The 22,924-nt window shown below is 39.6% G+C and overlaps 1 protein-coding gene across 3 annotated transcripts in view; it reads right to left on the reverse strand.

The window, feature by feature from the left end:
- The window catches only part of IPCEF1 (interaction protein for cytohesin exchange factors 1), a 39,802-nt gene extending 17,378 nt beyond the window's left edge, over positions 1-22,424 (reverse strand). For all 3 annotated transcript variants that reach the window (XR_005955353.1, XM_041469845.1, XM_041469844.1), the window contains exons 1-6: positions 22,300-22,424; positions 21,661-21,830; positions 13,940-14,013; positions 12,718-12,789; positions 9,720-9,781; positions 5,934-6,022 (exon numbers count right to left, since the gene is read on the reverse strand). Coding sequence is in view for 2 of the 3 variants with exons in the window: in XM_041469845.1 (XP_041325779.1) it covers positions 5,934-6,022; positions 9,720-9,781; positions 12,718-12,789; positions 13,940-14,013; positions 21,661-21,830; positions 22,300-22,336 (504 nt within the window). In the remaining variant the exon portion in view is untranslated. The remainder of the gene's footprint in view (positions 1-5,933; positions 6,023-9,719; positions 9,782-12,717; positions 12,790-13,939; positions 14,014-21,660; positions 21,831-22,299) is intronic.
- Between the last annotated feature and the right edge of the window lie 500 nt (positions 22,425-22,924).

Consider the following 22,924-nt stretch of genomic DNA (forward strand, 5'->3'; position numbering starts at 1 on the left):
CTTTCCAGAAACAAAAGAAAAAGAAAAATTATTTACTAATTACTCCTGTTTCTAGGTTCAGCATGATGCATATCTATACATAATGCATAGATATGCAGCTCAAATGCTGAATGACCAAAAATTGATGTAATCTAGTTATGTATTCAACCAAACATGCCTGTGGTGTGGCAATCAACCTCCTACAGAGCAGTAACTTCTGAAACCAAGCCCCCAGGAAGCCAAAGGCAAAGGAGATATAAACCTGACAATGCCCAGAAACAAAGACCAAGGAAAACTATTATGCTGAATGTAGCCTTCTGTGGTAGGTCTCACACTCACCTTCTTTTTTTCATTTTTCTTCACTTTATTGGCTTAATCAAGAGTGAAGAAGAAAAACCCCAAATTAACTATTAAACATGAGGCATTCAACAGTTCCATCAATGCAATAAACAGGGATAGACAGAAGGGGTCCCAAGCACTGAAGTACAGTAAAGAAGTATTTTTCCTAGTCCATTCAAGGGATAATCGTTCATCAGGGCAAGAAGGCTTAGCAGGAACTATCAGAAATTGTGATGAGATCATCATGATATGAAAGCCAGATTTGATATTGCAGAAATTTGCTCCTTCTGCATATCGTCTCCTCCTGGCCAATGCCAGAATTGGAATACCAAACTCGATGGACCACGATTCTGGCAAGTTTCTGTCCTCAATATTTGTGTAGAATAGATTTGAGTAAGGACTAAAGCAGATGATAACTAGACTGAAAATATTGAAACTTACTGAGAAGGTATTGCTAGGGAAACCTGGAAAATCTGAAAACACAGTAAAGGGGCTAGCCTGGAATATCTATTTATAAAGTAAACCAGAAATAAGTTTTATTCAAATAAACCAAACCAAGAGTAACAATTTTTTTATTATGATTTTTAAACTCCGCCATTCAGTGTTGTATACTGTAATGAATACTACTTCCTTCTCATATTAAAAACAGCAAAGCCTTCCTATGCTTCTAATACAGCTACATCGTGTAACAAGGAGTCAGTTCAGAGGATGAGGAGGATCTATATCAGACTGTGAGCTCTATTTGTTTATAGAAGCTTCACTTTTGTAAATTTTTGAAGCCATTTATAGAATCATAGAATTGTCTAGGTTGGAAGAGACTCTCAAGTGCATCCAGTCCAGCCAAGCACCCAGCACTTCCACTGCAACCCCTAAACCACATCATCCAGCGCTGGATTCAGATCCCTCTTGAACACTGCCAGGGATGGTGACTTCACCACCTCCCTTGGTAACCTATTCCAATGCCTGACCAACCTAATGGTAAAAAAACCTTGTCATATATCTAATCTGAATCTGCCCTGTTCCAGCTTAAGGCCACTTCCTCCAGTCCTGTCACTGTAGGCACGGCCCCCACCTGGCTACAACCTCCTTTCAGGGAATTGTAGAGGGCAATGAGGTCTCTCCTGAGCCCCCTCTTCTTGAGACTGAACAAACCCAGCTCCCAGCCATTCCTCATAAGACATGCTCTCTGGTCCTTTCATGATTCCTACACCACCGTGCCAAAGATTGCAGGACCCAGACATTTATATTCCCCTATGAAAACTACAGCACTGTGCTTCAGGTGTGTTTTTATTTCTAAAATAGAAACCTTCACATATGCATCTTCAAGCAAAAGAGATGATGTAGTAAACTAGGAGTGCCAAAAATGCCCTTGGGAACAGAGGTGATATGAAGCATTTCATCTAAGAGCTCCTACCACAAAGACAAGTTGTTGAAGCGTTTATAAAGTCAAGCACAGCAACCAAACAGTAAGAGCTCTTGCCCAAATGTTGTAGATGGTCTAATTTCAGCTGTTCAAAGCTGGAACAGGAAGATATTAGATCTCACCTCTATTTTTCTGGCATTTGTCTATACAAAAAAAAAAAAAAAAAGTGTTATTGAAATGAAGGATGTGCCTCACTGAGGGGAATATGTTTTTATTTTCATTTGCATTGTGTGTTAATTAAAAAATATGAGTGAGAATAAATATGACTGCCAGAAGATGTTTCTTTTTCTCTGCATATGTGTTGTGTTTTGTTTTTTCTTTGGCATAAAAATTGTTTACCTAACTTATTTTAGTGGCTCCTCTGGAAGTTTTGCAATCATCCATATAATAAATTTCCATGTTTTAAAAAGCAGATAGTAAGAATTTTACTGGAGATTAATGAGTCTCTAGATATTTTTTAGAGACAAATTATGACCATGAAACTCTTCAACTCCTTTTTTGGCTGCTGCTGCAATCTATTGTCTTAACACATCTGCTGATTTTTTAACGTATCCATTCACACGTGGACAAATTAATGCAGGTGGTCAGTTTAACTTTTGTCCTACAGATGTTATAATTTACTTGTTCCTCACTTACTTTTTTCCTCCACAGTACACAAACTCACACATACACATGGAACCTCATGATCACTACTTTTTTCTTCTGCAAATTTCAAAATGGTTTGAGCCAGCAGAGAATAGAACAGCAAGTACAAACTTGGTGCTAGAAGTACAGCAAAGTGTTTGCTGCTCTAAAATGTAACAAAGCCTACACCTGGGTTTCTATTAGTATCCAGAATAATAGGGGTTTTTTTTTTTGGAGTTGATGTCAAGAAGTTTGGAGGCCTTTCTGCTTAAAATAATAAAAATAAATTGTGGAAACCCAGGGCACTGAGAACGTTTCTCTGTTTGCTCTGGGGTGCCCTGACCCCCAGGGGAGCACTGACTTTGACCCTCATTCATGGAGAAAGTTTCCTAGACTTCAAGATAAATTAGAATCCACAAAAGTGTGAAATAGATTATAGAGAGTAGTGTAGGTGTATCACTTGGTGAGAAATTTGGGTTTTGGGATTTTTAGTATGTTGTAGATGGAAGCAAGATGGAGGGCACAGGGTGTTGTCCTGAGTTTCTTCTTCATGCTTCTTCTTCGTCCTTCTTCCTGGGTTTGAGTGGCATTTTGTAATTGGGCAGAAAAGTCCGCATTGCAGGCTCCTTGGGATCAATTATTGGGTTAAAAGGGAAAATAATCTAGGTGTCAGTTCTTAATTGGATAGTTTAGTCTTAAAAGACCTTGTAACAAGAGACTGTTAGCCATGTTGTGCCTTCTAATGAAAAGCTGCCAAACTCACAGTAGTGAGACTGTTTTTCAGATAAGAAATAATAAACACTTGAGCCCGAGCATGAACTACTGTCTCAAGTGCCTTCAATCCAGACCTAGAGAAACCAACAACTGGAACCCCCACAAGAAATTAACTCCAGTCAATGCCTGTGGCATCCTTGACACTGAGCTGAGTTTACAGGATAAGTGTCACTTCCAGCAGCAATCTGAGAAAACTGAAATAGGCCAAGTGCTGCACCCACAGAATATGAACCCAAATCCACCACATTTTTGAGACTTCACAGCTTGGTTCAAGAACTCTGCAACAAATAAACAGGCAGAGAGCTGTGTTTAACCAGCCTTCCCTGAGAAAACCACAGGCTGCAAATCTAGAATTTTTAGTAGAAGCTGCACTTTCCCAATCCTTCCAATGTTTTTCTTGTTTCAGCACTTGTCCAGAAGTGAAAGAGGTATTAAATACGGTATTTAAAAGAAGACTCTGACTTGTAGTCAAACAGAGCTGTTCCTACTCACTATATAAGCAAGCTGAGCATGGGGCAGACCCACAGCAAATGGAGTGGCCAGCTCCAGTGGCCAGTTCTGGGGTGAAAAGATGACACCTTTGTTCAGGAGACACTAACCTTTGTCCACAAGTGAAGGGATTTTAAAGGATAGGAAGAATTGGGAAATCAGCTGACAAAGGTAAAGGCTGAAGGGAAGATTCCCTTTAAGAGAAAGCTTGAGAAACCAGGATCCCTCAGCATCTGCACCACTGCCTGCCTCCCATGTGTTCCCTGCCAAAACGCGGAGGCCAGCACTCCAGAGGAGCATATGGGAAGGAGACAGCCGGAGATGACCTTTGCAGCAACAGACCAACAGGCAGCAGGAAACCAGAAAAAACAGAAAACTAAAACCAGCACCTGTTTAAAACTCATCATCTGGAAAAATGCAGGCATTCACTCAGAGGTGAGCAGACGGAAAACACATCTACATATCCTAAAGGCAAGCCACTGAGGTATAAAATTAAAGACGCTTCATTAACTGACCCATGGCCCTGAATAGCTGCAGGAGACATATTGCCAAAGTTCTTCTCTCCTCTGATATTTATAGCCACTCAGCCACATTTCATTTCCAGTTAATACAGGCAATAAAGAGCCACATTCTACAGCAGTGAGCGCCTCACACCCCCGCGTGCCAGGCGGATTGATGTGGTGATAAACGTCACACGTTTCAGGAGAGGAAGTGAAGACTGACTTATCTGACTGAAAATGAGGGAGGCGAGTGGTTGACTGTGTGACATGTGCTCCCATCTATATGTGAGCTACTTAGAGAGGGCCAGACAGGCAACTCTGTCCATAACATCTCCTTTTATTAATGCCTGTGATTGCACAAGCTTCTCTAGCTCATCTGTATATTTCAGATTTGCTCCTGCTTCGCTGCTTCTGTGCCCACCCCAGCTACTGAGTGTCATTTCAGTGTGCCACAGAGGAACTTGTACCACAACAGTAAGAGAGCACACACTTCCCTTCCATGAGATGCCACAAGAATATTTAGTACTAAGTACATTACTGCACACCTCTCAGTGTTAACTTTCATGTAGTGAAGGGAAAGGCTTGAATCAGGATTCCTTATTACCAACCCAAACCAGATCACTCATTTCTAAAAACAGAATTAAGTAAATTTGACTTTCTATTTTAAGGGGAAAAATTAAAAAAATTAAAAATGCAGTGACAAAAGACTCTCACAAGGCTGCTCTATAGTTTCCAAAGCATCATATGAGCAATCTGTTTACTCCAAAATTGCAGCCAAAGCCCCAATGCCTGTTGCTAGCTCCAGGAAAACTTACTGGTTACAAACATCAAGAGATTGCCTGTGCTACTTGCAGCAGCTCTTCTTGACTTCTACTACAAAATAAACTTTTCTTTTAAAGGCCGCAAAGAGAGGGAAAAAAACCACCCTAAAACTACTAGTGAAGCTACCTGTCATAGCAAATTAACAACTTTTCTTTCTTTATTTAAAAAAAAAATTAAAAGTGGAAAAAATTTTTTTAAATTAGAAGATTTTTTTAAATATCCATTTAAATCACATATAAGGGCAATGAGATCACTGGGAAAAACAATTATATAGAAACAGGATTAATAGGGCAAGAAGTAGATAATAATTAGGCAAGCCAATTTGATTAGACTCATGAGGGTTCAGAGTGCTTATTTTAATTTATGAAATGAAGTGAGACAGGAAGGAATATTCTGGGATGATATGCTACATAGATTTTGGAAGCATGCCTATTATCTTTTTTCATAGTCTATTTTTCAGAGGTAGAAGGAAAAAAACAGATTTTTATTTCTGTGTGAAGAGGCCTCTTTCCCTTCACTTCACTGCCACAAAAGCAGCTTCTAATTCAGCAGTCTCAAAAACAGCCCACTCAAATAAATAAATACGAAGCTGTTAAATATGCTACCAAGGTCACAAAAAGAGAGAGGTTTCAGGATGGATTTTGAAAAAAAAGAGAAAAAAGAGTACGAAAAAACAGCTGTTAGCAGTGTGTTAAAAATCTTGTAAAGAAAGAGTTTTTCTATGAGGTAGAACGACACCTTCTTTTATCCAGCAAGATAAATAGGAAGGAGCTGATCTTTTACAGTGCAAATCTCCCTGCGGTGCAGGATGTGCCAGCTGTGTGCTCTGCCACGGGGAGGGCAGTCTGTCTCCCTGTTTCACAGGAACACCGCGTGGACACTTCCACACAATGTTTTAGGTTATTCCTAGTGGTCCACCACCTCAGGAGGGTTTTGTTTCAACCTGCTTGCAACAAGAAACAAGGTAATAACTGAGCACTTACCGAAGGAGGTGGTGGGGTCTGGACTGTGTAGGGAGGAGGTGGCGTGTCTGTGATGTCTGGATCATCATGTTCACTTTCACTGTAGCATTCTGAGGCAGACATGGAAAATGAGCAAAAATAAAGAGTTAGACCAACATATTATTCTTTGCAGCACTGTGGCAACCAAAGATCACCAAGGAGGGTGGTCTGGATTTAGGACTACACTTTAACAAGTTGGTGTCTCCTAATCCACTTGTGATAATGCTGGAGAGCTGTTGCAAGAAGCACAGACAATCCCTTAATTCTGTAACCAATAAGTTTTCCTGGAGCTAGCAACAGGCACTGGGGCTTTGGCTGCAATTTTGGAATAAAAAGCTTGTTCACATAATGCTTTGAAAACTATAGAGCAGCCTTGTGAGAGTCTTTTGTCACACATGGTAACGCATATAGACACACCATACAGCATGGCAGTACATATGAAGAAGTAATACCAAAAGTAAACACAGTACTCTAGGAATACCCTAGGAATACCCTACTTGTCTCTTTTTTTTTTTTTTTTTTTTAAACAAACTCATAGGAGTTCGAACTCACTGACATGTGGCAGAGGCAGTCATCCTGTTATTTCAACTATCTGTGCAGCAGGTGAAAACATTTCCCACAAATTTGTTTAAAGGTAGATTAAATAATTGATAATCATTGATAAAATTAGACGCAGAAACAGGGAGGCAGAATGTTGCTGGTTCTTATGCCCAGGACCTGGCAATAGTAAACACTGGACAAGATCATAGAATAGTTTGGTTTGGGAGGGACATTAAAAGGTCACATAGTCCAACATCTCTGTAATGAGCAAGGACACTGTCAGCTAGACAAACTGCTTGGAGCCTTGTCCAGCCTGACCCTGAATGTTTCCAGGGATGGAACTTCTGCCCCATCTCTGTGCCACCAGTTTCAGTGTTTTGCCAACCTCATGGTAAAAAAATCACATCTTTGTATCTAGTCTAAACTAGACCTCAGTGTAAAACCATTACCCCTTGTTCAGTATACCCTGCTAAAATGTTTGCCCCCATCTTTCTTACGCATCCTCTTTGTGCACTTAAAGGCCACAAAGATCAGTTTTTCTAAATCTCCCAACACAAATGCAACCTTTACAGGAGCAAGTGCTTGCATCCTGCCCTGCACCACCTGTGCAGGGTGACAGCACTCATCCCCACCCCACTGAACTGGGGACATGGGAGTTTGCAATGACAAAGACAAAGTCAGAGCCTGATGAGGACAACTTGAGTGCCAAGGGTCACAGAACAGAGGCTGCCCCTGTGGTGTCCATGGGATCCAGCGCTGCCCTTTGCTGGCCACAAGCACTCAGCAGCCTGTGCTGTCGAAGAGCCTCTGTCCAGCTCTGACCCAGAGAGCAGGGGCTACTCAAGTCCAGTTCTGATTCCTCATCACAGCTGGACTTCAGGGGCTCACATCGCTAGAAAGCAGTTGGTTAGCATGGTCTCTGGACAGTCACCTGAGATTATTTCATTTAAAATTAGCTCGTTTAATACCCACACACTTTATTTTTCTGCATGTCATTTTTGGGGGAGGGTGGGTGTTAATAAGCACAGAGTGAGGGGAATAACATTGTAAGAGAAGAATTTTGTGCATGAGAGAGAATTTTCTAACATGTTAGCAAAGAGAAACTTGAAGAGGCTCATTATTGTTTCTCTCTGTACTCTTTGCAGAACCATAGGATTTTGAGTAGTGTAGATGCTGTTCTGTTTACTGGAAACATCTGCTGGCACATCTAAGCATAAAGAACTGAAACTGGCTGCAACAAGACCTATATAAATTTCTAAGACTCTGTTCATGCCTTTTTGAGTAACTCAGTAAAAAGCTTTTGCTTTCTACAGCTCCCCTTTTAGGCACACAGAAGAACTGAAAAAGATTCAACAGCTGTTTCTGATACTCTAAACAGGCAAATGGCGATGGGGGGGTGCATTAAAATGCACAGAAAGTATCTGAATACACAAGAAATGCCATAAAAAGAGGCAATACTTCTGAAGAATTATGGTGTGCGATACAGAGAGCAGGAACTGGTCAGCAGGAACAGAAGTGACTGTGGGTAGTGACAGTGTTTTTATGAAACATAGCATTGCTTCTGTAAGGACGTGTTCACCCAGGCACCAGTGGGTGCTGCACCCACACCGAAGGCAGCTGCTGGATCACCTGCGACAAAATGCTTGAAAAGACAAGAAGGTGTTTGATACCGAAATCAGAAGTCCTTTTTCTGAGGGGGAAACAGGTGACTGCCCTTAAAAGCTGAAGATATTGGCTATGTTACGTTATTGCAAAGTTATTAGACAACCTGTTGCAGAGGTTATTGAGTGTATTATTTTATATCTTATGGACTTCTGGTTTTTAGATTAAGATTGGTGGAATAACTCATTTTTCATTGCTTCATAATTATTGATTCAACCAATACAACCAGTATCATGTTTTATTGAGGTTTAAAAAAATTGGTTTAATGTAAAAAAATTTGGCCATTCCCATTTTCCATTAAACTCTTCTTTTCATTAAAAGATGGACAATATATTTGCACACTTCCTTCCTGAGTACAAGTATCTTGCAGTTCTTCTACACAACCTAATATTCAGTATAGCCCTTTATCCTAAAGTATTTTGATAAAGTTGGCTTCAGACAGGATACAGGCAGGAAGAATTAGATGGTGTGCAAGTTAACAAGTTTCCTGACAAGAAACAAATGTGAACTGTAAACAAAGAAACTAATGAGACTTGCTGAATTCTCCAGGAATCAGTAGCATCTGTGTTTACCAAAACCAAAGCTGCTTTTTATGGTAGAGCATAAATGGAGCCAGATCAAATTAATCAATATGTAATTACATGTCTCAAGCCTGGACATAAACCACAATCTTGAATTTTGTGATAAAGCAGGAGGGCTGCAGAGAGGAACACTTCATTGTTTAGACAAAACAGGCTGCATCACCTAAGTGTTCATACAACTGCAAATACCAGTTTCTTCTTCATAATGACAGCTCCTTCACAAGCTCAGCAATTCCAGAAAGGGCACTGGGTACCAATACTCTAAAAATGGAGACTTAAATGCTCAGATGATGACACAGATTCCTCAGGTTAGAGTCTGTTCCTGGTTCGGTAACATAATGTTACTCAGAACATTTCTCACTCTAAACCAGCCCCTCTGCCCAGATTTGTGATTTGAGTACTGGTATACTCCCACCAAAGAGTTATATTAGGTCAGTGTGCAAATTAAGATAAAGAAATAAATTGTTTAGGAATTTTAAAGTTTTTCATCCCATAATGAACTAGGGCTTGGCTCTGAAACAAATTGTAGGCTCTAGAAGAGCAGTACCACCCCCTCATCCCCCAGCACTGCAGTTGTTGGAACCCCCAGGACTGGAGGATACAGTACGGATGGGTCCGCGGAGCACAAGGTGCTCCTGGGCCTGCAAGCTGCCATGCTGCAGCACAATCACCAGCTCAAAACCCAGAGCAGCACAGCTTTCCTCTTCACACTAGGTAGGCTCAGCAAGCCAGCAAACTGCCAGAAAGTAGTTACACACCTCTCACAAGATCACCTGTGAGTGTCTCTCACTGACACTGTTTCTCACCATTTTTTTCTTTTCCTGTGGTTACTCTGTACCGTGACAATGTGGTTTCTCTGAGCTCAGGCAGCAGGCAGACCCAAGATGACAGTTCAAAAGAAACAAAATACATGACAAAAATTTGGCCAAGCAAAAACTATAGCGAACACAATGTAGTTATACACTGAAACCAGTTAGGAACATACCTTCTTCGTTCTTCCTGTTTGGTGCCTGAGGGTCTACAGCCATTCCCAGCTTACTTAGCCACCTGTGTTTGAAGCAGAGGGAACACAGAGTCAGGGACACTCACATGCTCTTCAGACTGAGTTTTGCTCCTTTCAGCTGTTTTCTGCATCACCACATCTGTTTTCATCAGCCTGACAACTAAATGACAAAGTTTCTATTTCTTCAATCATCTTCTAGAAAGGCACCAGTGAACTCTGTTTTAATATTCCCTGTAGTGAAGAGGATTAGTTGCCTGGGACATTTTTCCTTGATACTGAAAGAAATGTACTACTGATGACCCAGTAGTTACATTTGTGTAAGCTAAAGAACAAGTTTTTGTGCTGTAACACCGTGTCAGTGAATTCGTCCAGCTGTTGAGGTGTCATCTTTCACCTGAGAGGAAGAAACAGGCATGGGAGCTTCAGAAGACGATATCAGCTGCCCTGGCCAAAACTATTGCAGCACAGTCTGCACCACTTGAAACCAAAGTTTTTGATCATAACATATCACATTTTTCAACTCGCTATGTACTTTTGGTTTTAGTAAGTCTCACTTCCTGTGTTGGTTTATGCTATAACTGGGGTGTTTTTCACTTATCTTCCTAGGTAGCTGCACTCTTTATGGTGCTAGAAACATTCCCTAGTCATAATTTTGTATATTATGTTTGCCTGTAGTTCAGTCAGATGTATCCACATTTTAAGTAAATAACAACTGAAAAGGCTCAAGCTTTTAAGATTAAAACTCAAGGCGTATCTAGAGAAAGTATGAAGGGCAGGAATTAATTACCAGGAAAAAAAACCATTTTGTTTGATTTTGGTTCTACTAAAGCAACAGGGAATTTGATATTAAGATCAGCATCAAAGTAACTGCACTTTTAGACTGCAGTCTGAGCAATAGAGTTACAAAGACATCAGAAAAACAAAGTTTCATTTCTTTAAGAGTGGTCCATTGACTATTTTCTGACAGCTAATCCTAACAGAATGATTTTTTTAAATGAAAATCCACTTTAACAAGGAAAAGATTTGCTAAAAAATTTCTATGTCTTCATTAATGACAAGGGCAGACAAGTCTCTAATAACTATGTACAACTGGCCAGCTAAATGCATGGCTTTACTTTTCATGTGTGCATGACAATAGCAAATACATGATAAATTAGTGAAATAAATGACTTTGTTAATAAATCTACTGTTGATTTAATAGAGATATATGTGCAGGTATATGCATATGTCGATGTACGCATGAAGAGTAACAAAAGGTCATGATCCATCAAGCATTTATGCACACTAGTAACTTGACACACACAAATGCTCCAGTGAGTTCAGTGGAACCATTCACACGTGCATTTGCAGGACTGGAGCCAAGAGAACAGATGTCTTTTAGTCTGTTTCAACATATGCGTGAGTATGCGTGTACTTTATGTATTAAATGCATGTATTTTGGTCTTTGCCAAGGAAAACATCATCAGTTACAACAGTGGGGGGCTAGTACAGCATAGTGCAGGCTGCTCTAACATTAGGCTACCTAGCTTTAAGCCAAAATGAAATTTAATCAAGAAGTGGAGTTTGAACAAAATCATTCCAGGGGCATAAGAGCTGAGACACCTGCTTAGATTTCAATCACTGACTCACAGGAGACCAAGCATTTTTCACATGAGAATTTCCAGCTGGGCTCCAAACTGGCTGTTAGCACTTACTAATATCCTCCATTAGCTCTAATTTCCTTCTCCATACGTCCTTCCATCTCTTCTCTCTTTACCAGGGTTACCCTCTCTACTGAAATATTCCTGTCCAGCTGTCCCTCATTCTCAGTCATCCTCATCCAATCTGCCTCAGGATCTTGTCACTCCATTCAGGAGCTCTGGTGGGAAATGCAGGAACACTGAAATGGATGGTTATCTCCCCACCAGAATGCTCCATGCTGCTCCAGCTTGCAAATGGCAACAGATTTTTTTCATCTATATTTACTTGTAGGCATCTGTACAGTACAGATTTATTAATACATACCTATGTACATACACTACTGTAATATTGTACATTTCTGTATCTATACATCTTTCAGAAGGTCACACACATTCTCTCAACCTCTCTCTTTTCCTATTGTGGTAAATAGGTATGAGGTCTCTCATTTATAGAGGCAATGAGTAGTCATTGCCCTGTGAAAAATCACACAAAGATCACCAGTAGAGCCATGATTAAAATCCTGACCTGACTATTGTATAAATGGGAGCTCTATTCCCATTTAAATTGTACTGCTTTATATCCAGTATTTGGCCATTTAATGCAATAGCACAGAGAACAGACTGTGATCTGACATAAAAAGGGCAAAGACATGAGATATATCTAAATCAGCCAAATTTGGATTAGTAGAAAATAATATCTTTCTGATAGCTCAGTGGTTTCGAAAATGGCAGCATTGATATCCATTTTTACTTCTTCCATCGAGAACTATTTGTTAATCTTCTGGATATTTGTGGAATGAAAATGTCTGAACTGCCATGAGGATCATTCAACTACAGCACAGCTTGATGCTGAAGTTAGTGCTAATTTACACAAAGGAAACAGACCTTTCTATCCCTCTAACCCTCCTTGTTAGCTGATATGATACTCTGAAATCAGAAACTGTTATATTCTAGTCCTAGATCACTTCTGGAGCTTTTCCCTCTCTGTCCTTTCTCCCCTCATTTCTTCCCAGGCGCTGTACTTGCTATCAAATCTTAGCACCACTCTAACAGAAAGGGAGTTATACCAGCAAATGCTGGGAAGATTAGCACCAAAATTTGCCTAACTATGCAATTCTGATTTCAATCATAATTAGTGAAAAAAGAGCAATAGTTTTCTTCCATTTAGCGACCAGAAAAATTAGACTCCGTAATTCCCCAAATAACTTTGTCAACGACTGCTTGACAGTGAAAAAATGAACTTTCAAAGGGTGTTCTCAGGCATGAGACAGGATGAAACATGACCAGTCGCTCCTACTTACGTGTTCATTTCCAGAACATTTTCTGCCGCAAAATAAAATGTCTTGATCTGTGGGTGGCTGATCTTAATAGCACTTTAGGAAAAGAAAAAAAAAAAAAAAGAGATGTGAAGAAAAATAATTTCCATAAGAAAGAAAAAATAATAGCTGAATGAATTATTTAAAATATTTATTCACTCCACTGTATTAATCCAGATTAGCTTGTCCATCAATACAGCTCTTTCTTTAAAACTCTAGTCTATTTTTATCTCATTTCCTAGGCCACACACTATTCAGAGAGTATAAACTACAGGAACTAAAAGGGAAGGAATAAAGAATAAAACAAAGTCTTCCATTATTTCATTACATAATTCTGTTGCCTTCTCATACCCCAAATACTATGTGTAGTTTTGCTTCCTCCGACTCTAAGATGTAAAGCAAACTTGAAAAATGCTGGAAGAAAGCACCAGTAGTGACACAAGACATGAAACAGCTTCTGTGTGCTGTGGTCAATCAGGCTAAGACCCCAAAGCATGGAAAACTGATGGCTGAGGGAAGGGACATGTGACACAGTAACATCACAAGCAGCACACAGTGGGTGAACAGTGACTGGCTCTTCTGACTTCTCCATGAGAAGAATGAAGGTTTTCTCTTGAGGGACACAATTAAAACCATGCTGCACTTTATAACTTTGAGCAACAGCAACACCCCTCCAAACCTTTGAAGTGTACTCAGAAGGAGATGGAAGTCAGTTCTGTATATGGAGTTTGGAGAGAGTATTTTTAAATGTGCACCCTGCTAAAGAAAGTATTTATTCCTGCACAACCAAAGGCCCCAAGCACAGCCCAAGCTCAGTTGCATCACAGCAGCCTAAAAAATAGTCCAGGCTTGGAGGGATGTGGCATTACTTGTACCACTGCTGACCTCCTCACTAAGAGGGAGCATCTGAGAACGACAGTCTACTCATAACCAGCAAATGAAAAAAAAAAAAAAAGAAGAAAAAGAAAGCATTTGGAACACTCATCTGTTTGGGTTTTTTTTGTTTGTGGTTTTAGCAAAGCACATCTGGTACAGATTTTTCAAAAATATTTTTGCAATATGGTTTTCTTTCAGTAGCTCAATTAATATCTCATTATTTATACAACACAAAAGAACTCCCCACAGCTTCACTGTCAAAGACTACTGAGACTCATTCCTTGCAATGTTGTAAAAATCATGCAAAACTGGGAACAAGAGATAAACTTACTGCTTTTTTTTGCATTCAATTGCTCGATCCACACTGAAGTCTGGAAGTCTTATGAATCCTTCTGCTTTTTCAGCCTTCCATATAAGAAAAAAAATTAAATATCACCACATCAACCAACCAGTAAACTAGTAGATTCCAATGCTGAATAACATTCAACATGCAAGTGCTTGTTTTTGGCAGCTTTTTATACTGTGAAAATATATGCTCATCACCATGGGGACAGATTAACGCCTGATGAAATATTTCTATACCAGCTATATTTGTGCAAATCCAGGATGCTAGAAAGCCACCACTCGTCTTGGTGCAAGTGGCAGAGTGTAAGCATAGATTTTGTTGACTAGTAAGGATGAAAAAGTGTTATATAATCTGTTCAGGTCTGGATGGCACCAACCTCAAAGGTGTGTTTGTGCCATGATACAGCATGTGAGTATCTTACACAGACATGTAACAGCAACATATAAAATGAATTATGTGTAGCTGAAAAATACAATTCAGAAGTGCCCCAAGATGATTCCAAGTAGAAATGGAGGAGGGTGTCCCCTGTGTAATTGCAGCATGGACCATTTTGCAGGGCAAGCGAGGCAGAGGCAGTGCCGGCTGCTCCCATGCCACAAGGTGCAAGGGGATTGTCCCACGCAGCTGAGTTCTGTGATTAAACACTGCAGACCTGCCTCGGAGGGCTTTGGTCACCCAGCTATCACTACCCCCAGAAAGTTGCAGGCATGGTACAAGAGGTAGCAATATCCAGGCAGACATTGAGATTCACAGTACCCTGTTTATATACAGTCAGCCCTTTCTGCATGCAAGGAGCTTCACTGAGCATTGACGTCTCTGCTCTCAGTCAGCAGGACTCTGAGTCAGAGCTGAAAAACTGAAGTGACAAGCCTCAAATCCCTGTTTGTGCTGCCTGAAACATCTGAGGCAGAAGGATCTTCCTTACTACATCTATTCCATACACCTGGCCATCTGCAATAAGATTAGATGCTCCTAAGATGAGATGAATATGTAATGTAGACAAGTCTGTAGGACATAATATCAGGGAAAAAAAAGGCACTTTCCAAAACACAGAGTTCTCATTCCTGAATTACATTTTTGCTGCTCCCAGCCATTGCTAGTAGACACATTAAAATTCTGAAAGTGTACACTGAGTTAAAAGCAGATAAAATACACACAGCAATTACAAAGGCAGAGGACAGATGAAGATGACTGACAGTATCTCAAGTCTCATTATGCATGAATATTATCAGACTGTAAAAAGATGTTCATCAAGACAAGTCTTTGAGTTTTAATGCTTGGAAGTATGAATCTCCAAGAACTGAAATATTGATACAGAATGCTTACTTCACTGGGTGGCTTCCCCTCATATCTGTATATCTTGGCATACAATAAATCATGACCTAATCATCATTCCTATCATTTACATGTATTAAACATTCATGTGAGGAGTTTATATTTCACATCATCACCAATAAACAGTTTTGCTGCTCCAAGACACAGACACAGCATCAGTGGAAGGGGTTTTCCTTACTTCAGTACAGGAGGAAAAAAAAAGATTTTTTACATGGGAGCTGAAGAAGTTTCATTTTGTAATATTTGTATGAAAAAGTGTTTATTTGCTGCTGTGGGCTTTTAACACTCTCTGATTGCATTTGTATCTGTAAAACTTGTTTAGTGACTAGCTTGGAGAGCTTTTGTTTCCATTCCACGGGTTGAAATTTCATAAGCTTAAAGTCATTGTGACAAAATGACAACTAACTAGTATTAGCATCCCAGATGCACAGTATGTTAAATATATAGGGATGAGCAAATAAATACTGGTGAGTAATGAAGGAGCACTATTTTTGGGCTGCACTGTACTAAAGCTAGAGACTGTATTATCCAGCATTTCTGTTCCAAAAAGATGATCACTTACTGAATCTGGAACATCAAAATTCCTGTTTAGTTCCCAAGACAAATTTGAGAATACCATGAACCAAACTCAAAAAAGCTGTCCATGAGGTACAGCAATCACTTTTGCACACACTGCTGGATGAGAAATGCATACAATGCCAGTTGCTTCTCTGTAGTAAAAATCCATACTACCAGTTTAAGAAAAAGTTATCCATGAGACCCTGGGTGAAGGAATATACCCAGGTACCCACGCAGCAATAAATCTGTGGCCTGAGCTGGGTAAGCCATCAGGTGGGTGAGTGGGTGACTTGGGTCTGGGACAGGTTTGGCCTTTCTTCCATGTTTTGACTGCAGTTACAGCTCAGCCAATTCTGTCTATCAGTGCAGTGGCCATTGGTCTAGACTGCACCCTATAAGCAGTCTAGAGTGCTGCAAAAGCACTCCTGAGGGGATTAAGTGCATGAAATGCCATTAGATAAGTCACTGTCTCTACTGTCAATGTACAAAAGTATTTGAGTGTTTGGATTTTGTATTGGCCTAGTGAATTACCAGCACCCATAAGCCAGTGGGGAGGCACTCACCTGGAACACTCCCACCCAGAAATGGAACTTGGACTTGAACCATTGTCATAATCCATCAGTAATTTAGATTAGATTAAAATAGATTCCTCTATCTAAACTAGGAGAGCACCCTCTAAATTACAAATGGCTATAAGTCTGTAGGCCTTGATTTCAGTACTTTAATTCTAACAATTGTACAACAGAAAACCCCCCTATTTCTTATGCAGTATTTGGCCTGTTCCAGTTGGTAAATGATTGTGTTCTCACATACACATTCGCTCTCAATGCATTCAGAATTTAAACTAATTCTGTCTGTGATTTCATACTTGTTCATTTAAAGAAAAAATTATGTTTCATTTTATGTATGAGTGAAATACACTATTTGTTCACATCTAAAATGTGCCATCTATGTAACAGAAAAGAGGAGTTTGATGGGGTATGTAACTTCATAATTATCAGGAAAAAAAGAAAGGGAAAAAAAAAAAGAAGTCACTAAAAAATCTTAAGGGTGTTATTTCAGTCAGCAAATAGAATTCCAAATAAATCCTAGGAACAGAACATGTGGAAGTCATCTTTTCAGTCATTCTTGGGATAAAAATGACATCTTAAAACATTTAAAGCTTATAGAAATCCTAAGTGCTTTCTTTCTTCCAAAATGTTATCTCTAACATGGCTTTAGCATGCTATTATTTAACTCACACGTTTCATTCAAGATTCCTTCAGATTTTGATGTGAAGCCGTAAAATAGCCCTAAAAAACTCAGATACAAAGAACCTTGACCTGTTTTCTACTTAATCAGGATGTTTAAAAGAATAAGCTGTTATCTCTTGTGGGTTTTATGGAGGTTAGCCTAACATAAATCTGTGCTTTTGCTATTCCAAGTTGTAGAAAAATAATTTCATTAATAACAACAGTCTCTGCAAATTCTTGTGGAAAAAAAAGAAAGTAGTCATTTTTCACAGGAAAAGCTTTGCACTCAAAAAAAAAGAATAGTTTATGAAACACAATGCATGAATCCAATGAAAGAGGCTAATGTCCTTTTGAGCTTGCCTCAATATGTTATCTAAATGTTGTGGCTTTAGGAGATTTAGTAAGTCATTTAAAGTGAGTGTAATGTTGCAGCAAGATTTTAAAAAACAGTGCTAGAAAAAATGAAATATCTTGTTATTGTGGAAGAGCTCCAATCTGCAAATCAGGGTAGTCCTCAAGGCTTCATCAGTGTTTCAGCACTGCCCCCAGAAGACGCTATGGATGTTGGAGGAGCAGTTCAGCATTTTAGTCTTTTTTTATTATTTTTTTGCAAGTACACCAATGAGGCATCCTATAGAACTGTGAATAAATTGTGTAAGATATTGGGCCATAGGTCCCTAAGCCTCTCAGCTCAATCAGCTGACATCAATGGCTTTTTCTCATCCACATAAGCAGCTATTACAACTCAAAGGTAAAAGATTTTTCTTTTAAAAGACCATAATTACACAGCTTCCAGCAAAGCTGTTGGAGTGAGGACCAATGCAAATGCAGTGAATGAGGAAAAAAAGAGTACAAAGATAAATAGTGACAGTAGATCATAGACTGCATCTCTTTAATTTTATATTTATATTTCTTTTCAGCCTGAATCCCCATGACAACCATCGTTAAGACAGTCTACAAAAATCTATTTCAACTCTATGTGGAAAACCAGTCAAGCTACCCTAAAGACCCACCAGACAGAGGCATTTAGTCTTTTGTCCCATTCCAGCCAACACTATCCAACACAGTCGAAACAAGCACAAAGAGCCAGGAGCCTGGGATTACACGTGACAATCCTCCCCCACCACCCCTCTTCCTATGCAGGAGTACTAATTCCCTCTGGGGTTTCAGTATGAGAATTGAAACAGCTAAAGGGTCAGGCAGGATCACAAACTGACACTTGTCTTCAAGGCAGCTGCCTACAGCGAGCAGTACTAAAAAAAGAAAAAAAAATTAAAAAAAAACCAAAAAAAACCCCAAATACTAATGAAAAGCAGTTGTCCAAGGAGTCTGGTGTTCTTGAATGCACCCAGAAATTTTGACTACCCAGATATATTTTCTGACATGTCCTGTGTTTTCATTGCAAAACCAGCCCTTCCGTGCTTCCTCCTAGTCCAAACAGCTTCCCCTCCCCAGACTGGGAGTGCTTCCGTGCTGCAAAGAGAAGTTTACTTGCCTCACATTTTATAGAAAGAAGAAGGTTGTGTGGATAGAGGTTCCAGGGCAGCCTACAAGCCTGCTGAAATCACTCATCAAAAATTTATTCACATTTGCTTGTGTTCTCTGGCTTTCTTTCAGAAGGAGAAGTTTAACTCTTAGGGTGTCTGATCTGCTACTGCTGACCCATTTATTTTTTTTACTCATTTGCGCTGTGGCATTCACAAAATATTTTTTGTTAAATTGAAGGAAATATCAGCTGCAAATGTCACAACAAATGTCCTGTATCATGTATCCAAATCTGCCTCTCATGAGAGACCCAGAACCAGAGTGGCTTGAAAAATTAAGCCTGAGTGACAGAAACATCCAGAGCTCCACAGGCAGATGAAGACAACTTGACCAAGAAGATGACATGCAGATGAGGTTATCTACCCAAATCCAGGATAATGCATGTTCCCTACAAATTCCACCCACTCTCTATTTTCTCCATCTCCATTAGAAAAAAGGTCCAGCACCCTGTTGCTATGCTACAGTTGCCAGTGTCTGGTTTTCACACAGCCACAAACAAACCAAGCTCATTTCTCACCAGAGCCAAACTGGTCAAGCAGAGCTACAGGTATTCAGCGTGCCCCAGGTCCTTTGATGTCAGCCCCACTCTTCCATCAGCACCTTTGGCATCAGCCCCTGTAAAAGGGCTGGTCACAGGAAGCCCCAGGCACTTGAGAAGCAGGATTCCTGTTTCAACAGAACTTGAGACTGTCATCTTGTACACCCCCTTGGGACCAAGGATTAACTTTACTGAAGACAGTGGAAGTGCAGGCAGTCCTAATGCCAGGCCAGAGACTTGTCAAGCAAGCAAGCCAATGTGTCACTGCTATTTCTCCTTCATCAATATTGAAGTGAAAATATCTGGGTCTAATTGATCCCACATACAACTCTGAGCATGCCTCTGGTCTCAAGAATTTAAGAGAGCAGGCCTTAGCAAAGAACGCCTCTCCTCCTTTCCAAACCCCACAGTTACTTACATTCTGCAAACACTGATTGAATCTATAATTAAATAGATTATATTATATATTATATATTATATATTATTACATTATCATTAAATAGATTAAATAAATAGGCTGCACTTTAAGCTGCCCAAAGAAACCATGAGTTTTTAACATAAAATATGTGTGAGAGTTGACAGAAGTTGAAAGCAAAGGGGTGCTACTGGCTAGCATGCTTAAAGCACAGCTGGGATAGGTGAGAACTCAGGGCTAACACAAGACAACAATATTTTGAAGTCACATTGGCTCTTCAGAGGACATAAAATAAACTGGAATGAGGCTGACACTTATTTTTCAGCCTTGTTCTTTTGGGGGCAGTCAGTGACAGTCAGGAAGCAGGCATGGACTAAAAGGGTGAGTGCTGTCTAGAAGCACTGGAACCAGCATGATCATGGTTTCTCTGGATCTCAGGAGTGGAATTTAACCTGGCCAGAACAACTGAAGGAAGTGGAGGAATTTGCACCTCTCCCCCACCACTCTTCTCTTCCCAGGGGCAAACTTTTCCTAGTCTTGCCTTTTTTATTTCCTCTCATCTTGATTACTCCTTGGGATTATTCCTTTCTGATATTTTCTGTGTCTAAAAATTCATGTCAGCCAGCCAGCTCACCTTTCTTAAAACTGCTTGGCCAGAAGCACACTGCAAACACAGATTTTAAAAAGCCAGTAAGGTTTTGCAAGGTATTAATGCTGCTTATTTGTATTACTGCCTCACCATGTCTTTCAAGCAGAGATATTGTAAGTATAAGGAAAAAAGTGCCTTTTCAAAACTTTTTTCCCCAGTATTTTTATTTATTTTCTTTCTAGTATGCATGTATTTGACAGTCTTGAAAGGAATCTATATCAGACTACACAACATCATAAAGAACAACAGCCCAAGACTAGCAAAGTTGCTTTCCTTTACCCCAAGAAGAAATAGTTAATATCATCTTGAAGTACCAGTCAAAGTTTTTATTTGGATTTTTAAAAAGCAAACAAAAAAAATCTCTCTCACACACACAAGCAAATAAACATCTCACAAAAAACCACTAACACTAACACTCACAACTGAAGAAAGAATGTGAAGTAGTCTACAGGAGTAAAGCTTTGTTTAGGGTACAACGATTTTTTAATGGCTTAAAAAAAGTTAGCAAAAATTTTGATGGGGATTACTGCAGTGGAAATAAACAAGTGGAAATCATCCAGATTGCCCTTGATATTTTTAAATGCTCTAAGAATTAATAAGGGTTCCTTTAATCTTTCATCCTTTGCTGTGCCTGTGACATGCTGATTTCCAGAGCAGCTGCTTTGCATTTAAGGAACCTCATGCCCATCCACCATTCAACACTGAAGTTGCTAAGTTTCAAACTATGTTTTTGCTGGCATACCCTAATTCTCTTCACACTCTAATTCTTAGATCTGTCACTCCATCATTTGAATGTGATAAGAGCTTTTTAGAGGTAGCAGTGCCAGACAGCAAAGTGAAAGAAATAACTATATAACTATATCTGAATCTTCCTAGGATGGGCAAGATACCCTCTCTGCCCAATCAAACAAGCCCAGAGTAAAGCCAGCTGACTTCTACTATTTGGAGGAAAGGAAAAAAAAAAAAATAGAATAAAAAAGAAAAAGAAAGCAGACAAACAGAATAATCCCAGTGTGGAAAGGGAAGGAAAGAGAAATAGGAGAGACACTACTGAAAATTAAATTAAATTAAATTAATAATAAGTGAAGAAACATTCCTGTTTTGAGTTTTGACAATAAGTGTTTGCAAACTGTCTATACCCAGGAAAACATTTCCCAAATTCAAATGCCACCAGAGGCTTTAAAGAACAGCTCTTTACAGGATGAAACAGACAGCAGGTTAACATTTCACAAGTACCTGCTGAACTAGAAAATACAGTTTTCTGCATATTTCAAATTCATATAGACACTTCCCAGCTCACAAGAAGTGTCAGGGCTGAGAAATAAACCCAGTTACTTGTACTCGTCCAGGGTGCCCCTAAATTGTGACCCCAGGTTCCCTTCTCTCAGTCCCAGCAGATGCTGGCACCCGGAGCTGCCTGTACGCTGTACTCACCAGCTGACTGCTGTACCAATACAGCGATGACTCCTTTAGCACACACCAGAACTTTTTCCATTTGTTGCCAATGAACGCTCCTTTTTCCTTCTTTTTGTAGAGCCATCCTTGGCAATCGGCTTGCCCCAGCTCTTTGCATGATATCCTCCGTCGGCTCATTATAAAGAACCCTGTGCCATTAAAAATACAGTGTTGTGCTTGCTTAAAACTGCATTACCAGGAAAGATGTTGCTGCCAATTAAGGATATCATCCTTACTTAGGAACCTCAGCAAGTCATCCAAGCATATCTTAAAATATACTTAGAAGTAATTCAGTTTTATAATGGCTGTGACAGTAACACACATTCATTTGAAAGGCTTGCTGATGTTCAGAAATTAAACAGTAAGCTATAGATAATGCAGATACTAATTAATGCTAAGATAACCATACACGAGTTTTTGTAAATTAAAAATACAGCTTTTGATCCTTTTAAGAGAAGCATGCACACATTTTCCCTCACACAGCTGCACTGAAAAGGATACATCTAAGTCAGATAGAGAAAACTATTATGCCAAGTACATGAAAACCACTAGTGTGTATGTCTGTGCAGGCAGCTGATTCTACCTCACTGATTTCCAGCTTTGATTCAATTAACATACCACAAGGATTTAGTCCAAAGGAACAGCCCGTTGTCATTTTTCTCAGAATCGGTGTAAGAATCAATGGAGTTAAAAAGCAGCTTTTCACCAGATGAGTAGCAGTACAAAATCCTCACCCCCCCAAGAATAAGACATACTAAGAAAATAACAAAAGAGGAATGCAGGAGAGAAAAGAAAAAACAATCTCTCATTACCTTGGCTTTTCTTTTTTGCCTTCTGACGCAAAGGAACCTGTAAGAAATGCAGGAAGGAAAGAAAAGAGGAAATTTCAGATTGTGTTGCAACATTTGTGTAGAAAGGGGAGGGGGAAGCTAGAGAAGGACGTGGTGGTGATGCTGGCGGTATATGCAGGATGGAAACACATAACCCACTCACTGCTGAAGGGACGTTAGCAGCTGAAGCAAAAAACGTGTTAATTAAAATTGATGTATATCTAGTTGAGCAAGAGCAAACACAACCCTATTACACATGTCTATCTACTACTGCTTCCTGTTTCACATCCACAGACAGCTTCTACTTTGCTGTGTTTGCCCAAATTGTGTTCTGTGTTTTGAAGTTAAAAAATAGAAGTTAAAACTCCAGCATTTTAATGCTTCATTAGGCTCCACAAGGAGGGTTTACAAAC

This window comes from Pyrgilauda ruficollis, unplaced genomic scaffold, assembly GCF_017590135.1.
Source record: "Pyrgilauda ruficollis isolate IOZ18807 unplaced genomic scaffold, ASM1759013v1 scaffold24, whole genome shotgun sequence".
Taxonomy (NCBI): Eukaryota; Metazoa; Chordata; class Aves; order Passeriformes; family Passeridae; genus Pyrgilauda; species Pyrgilauda ruficollis.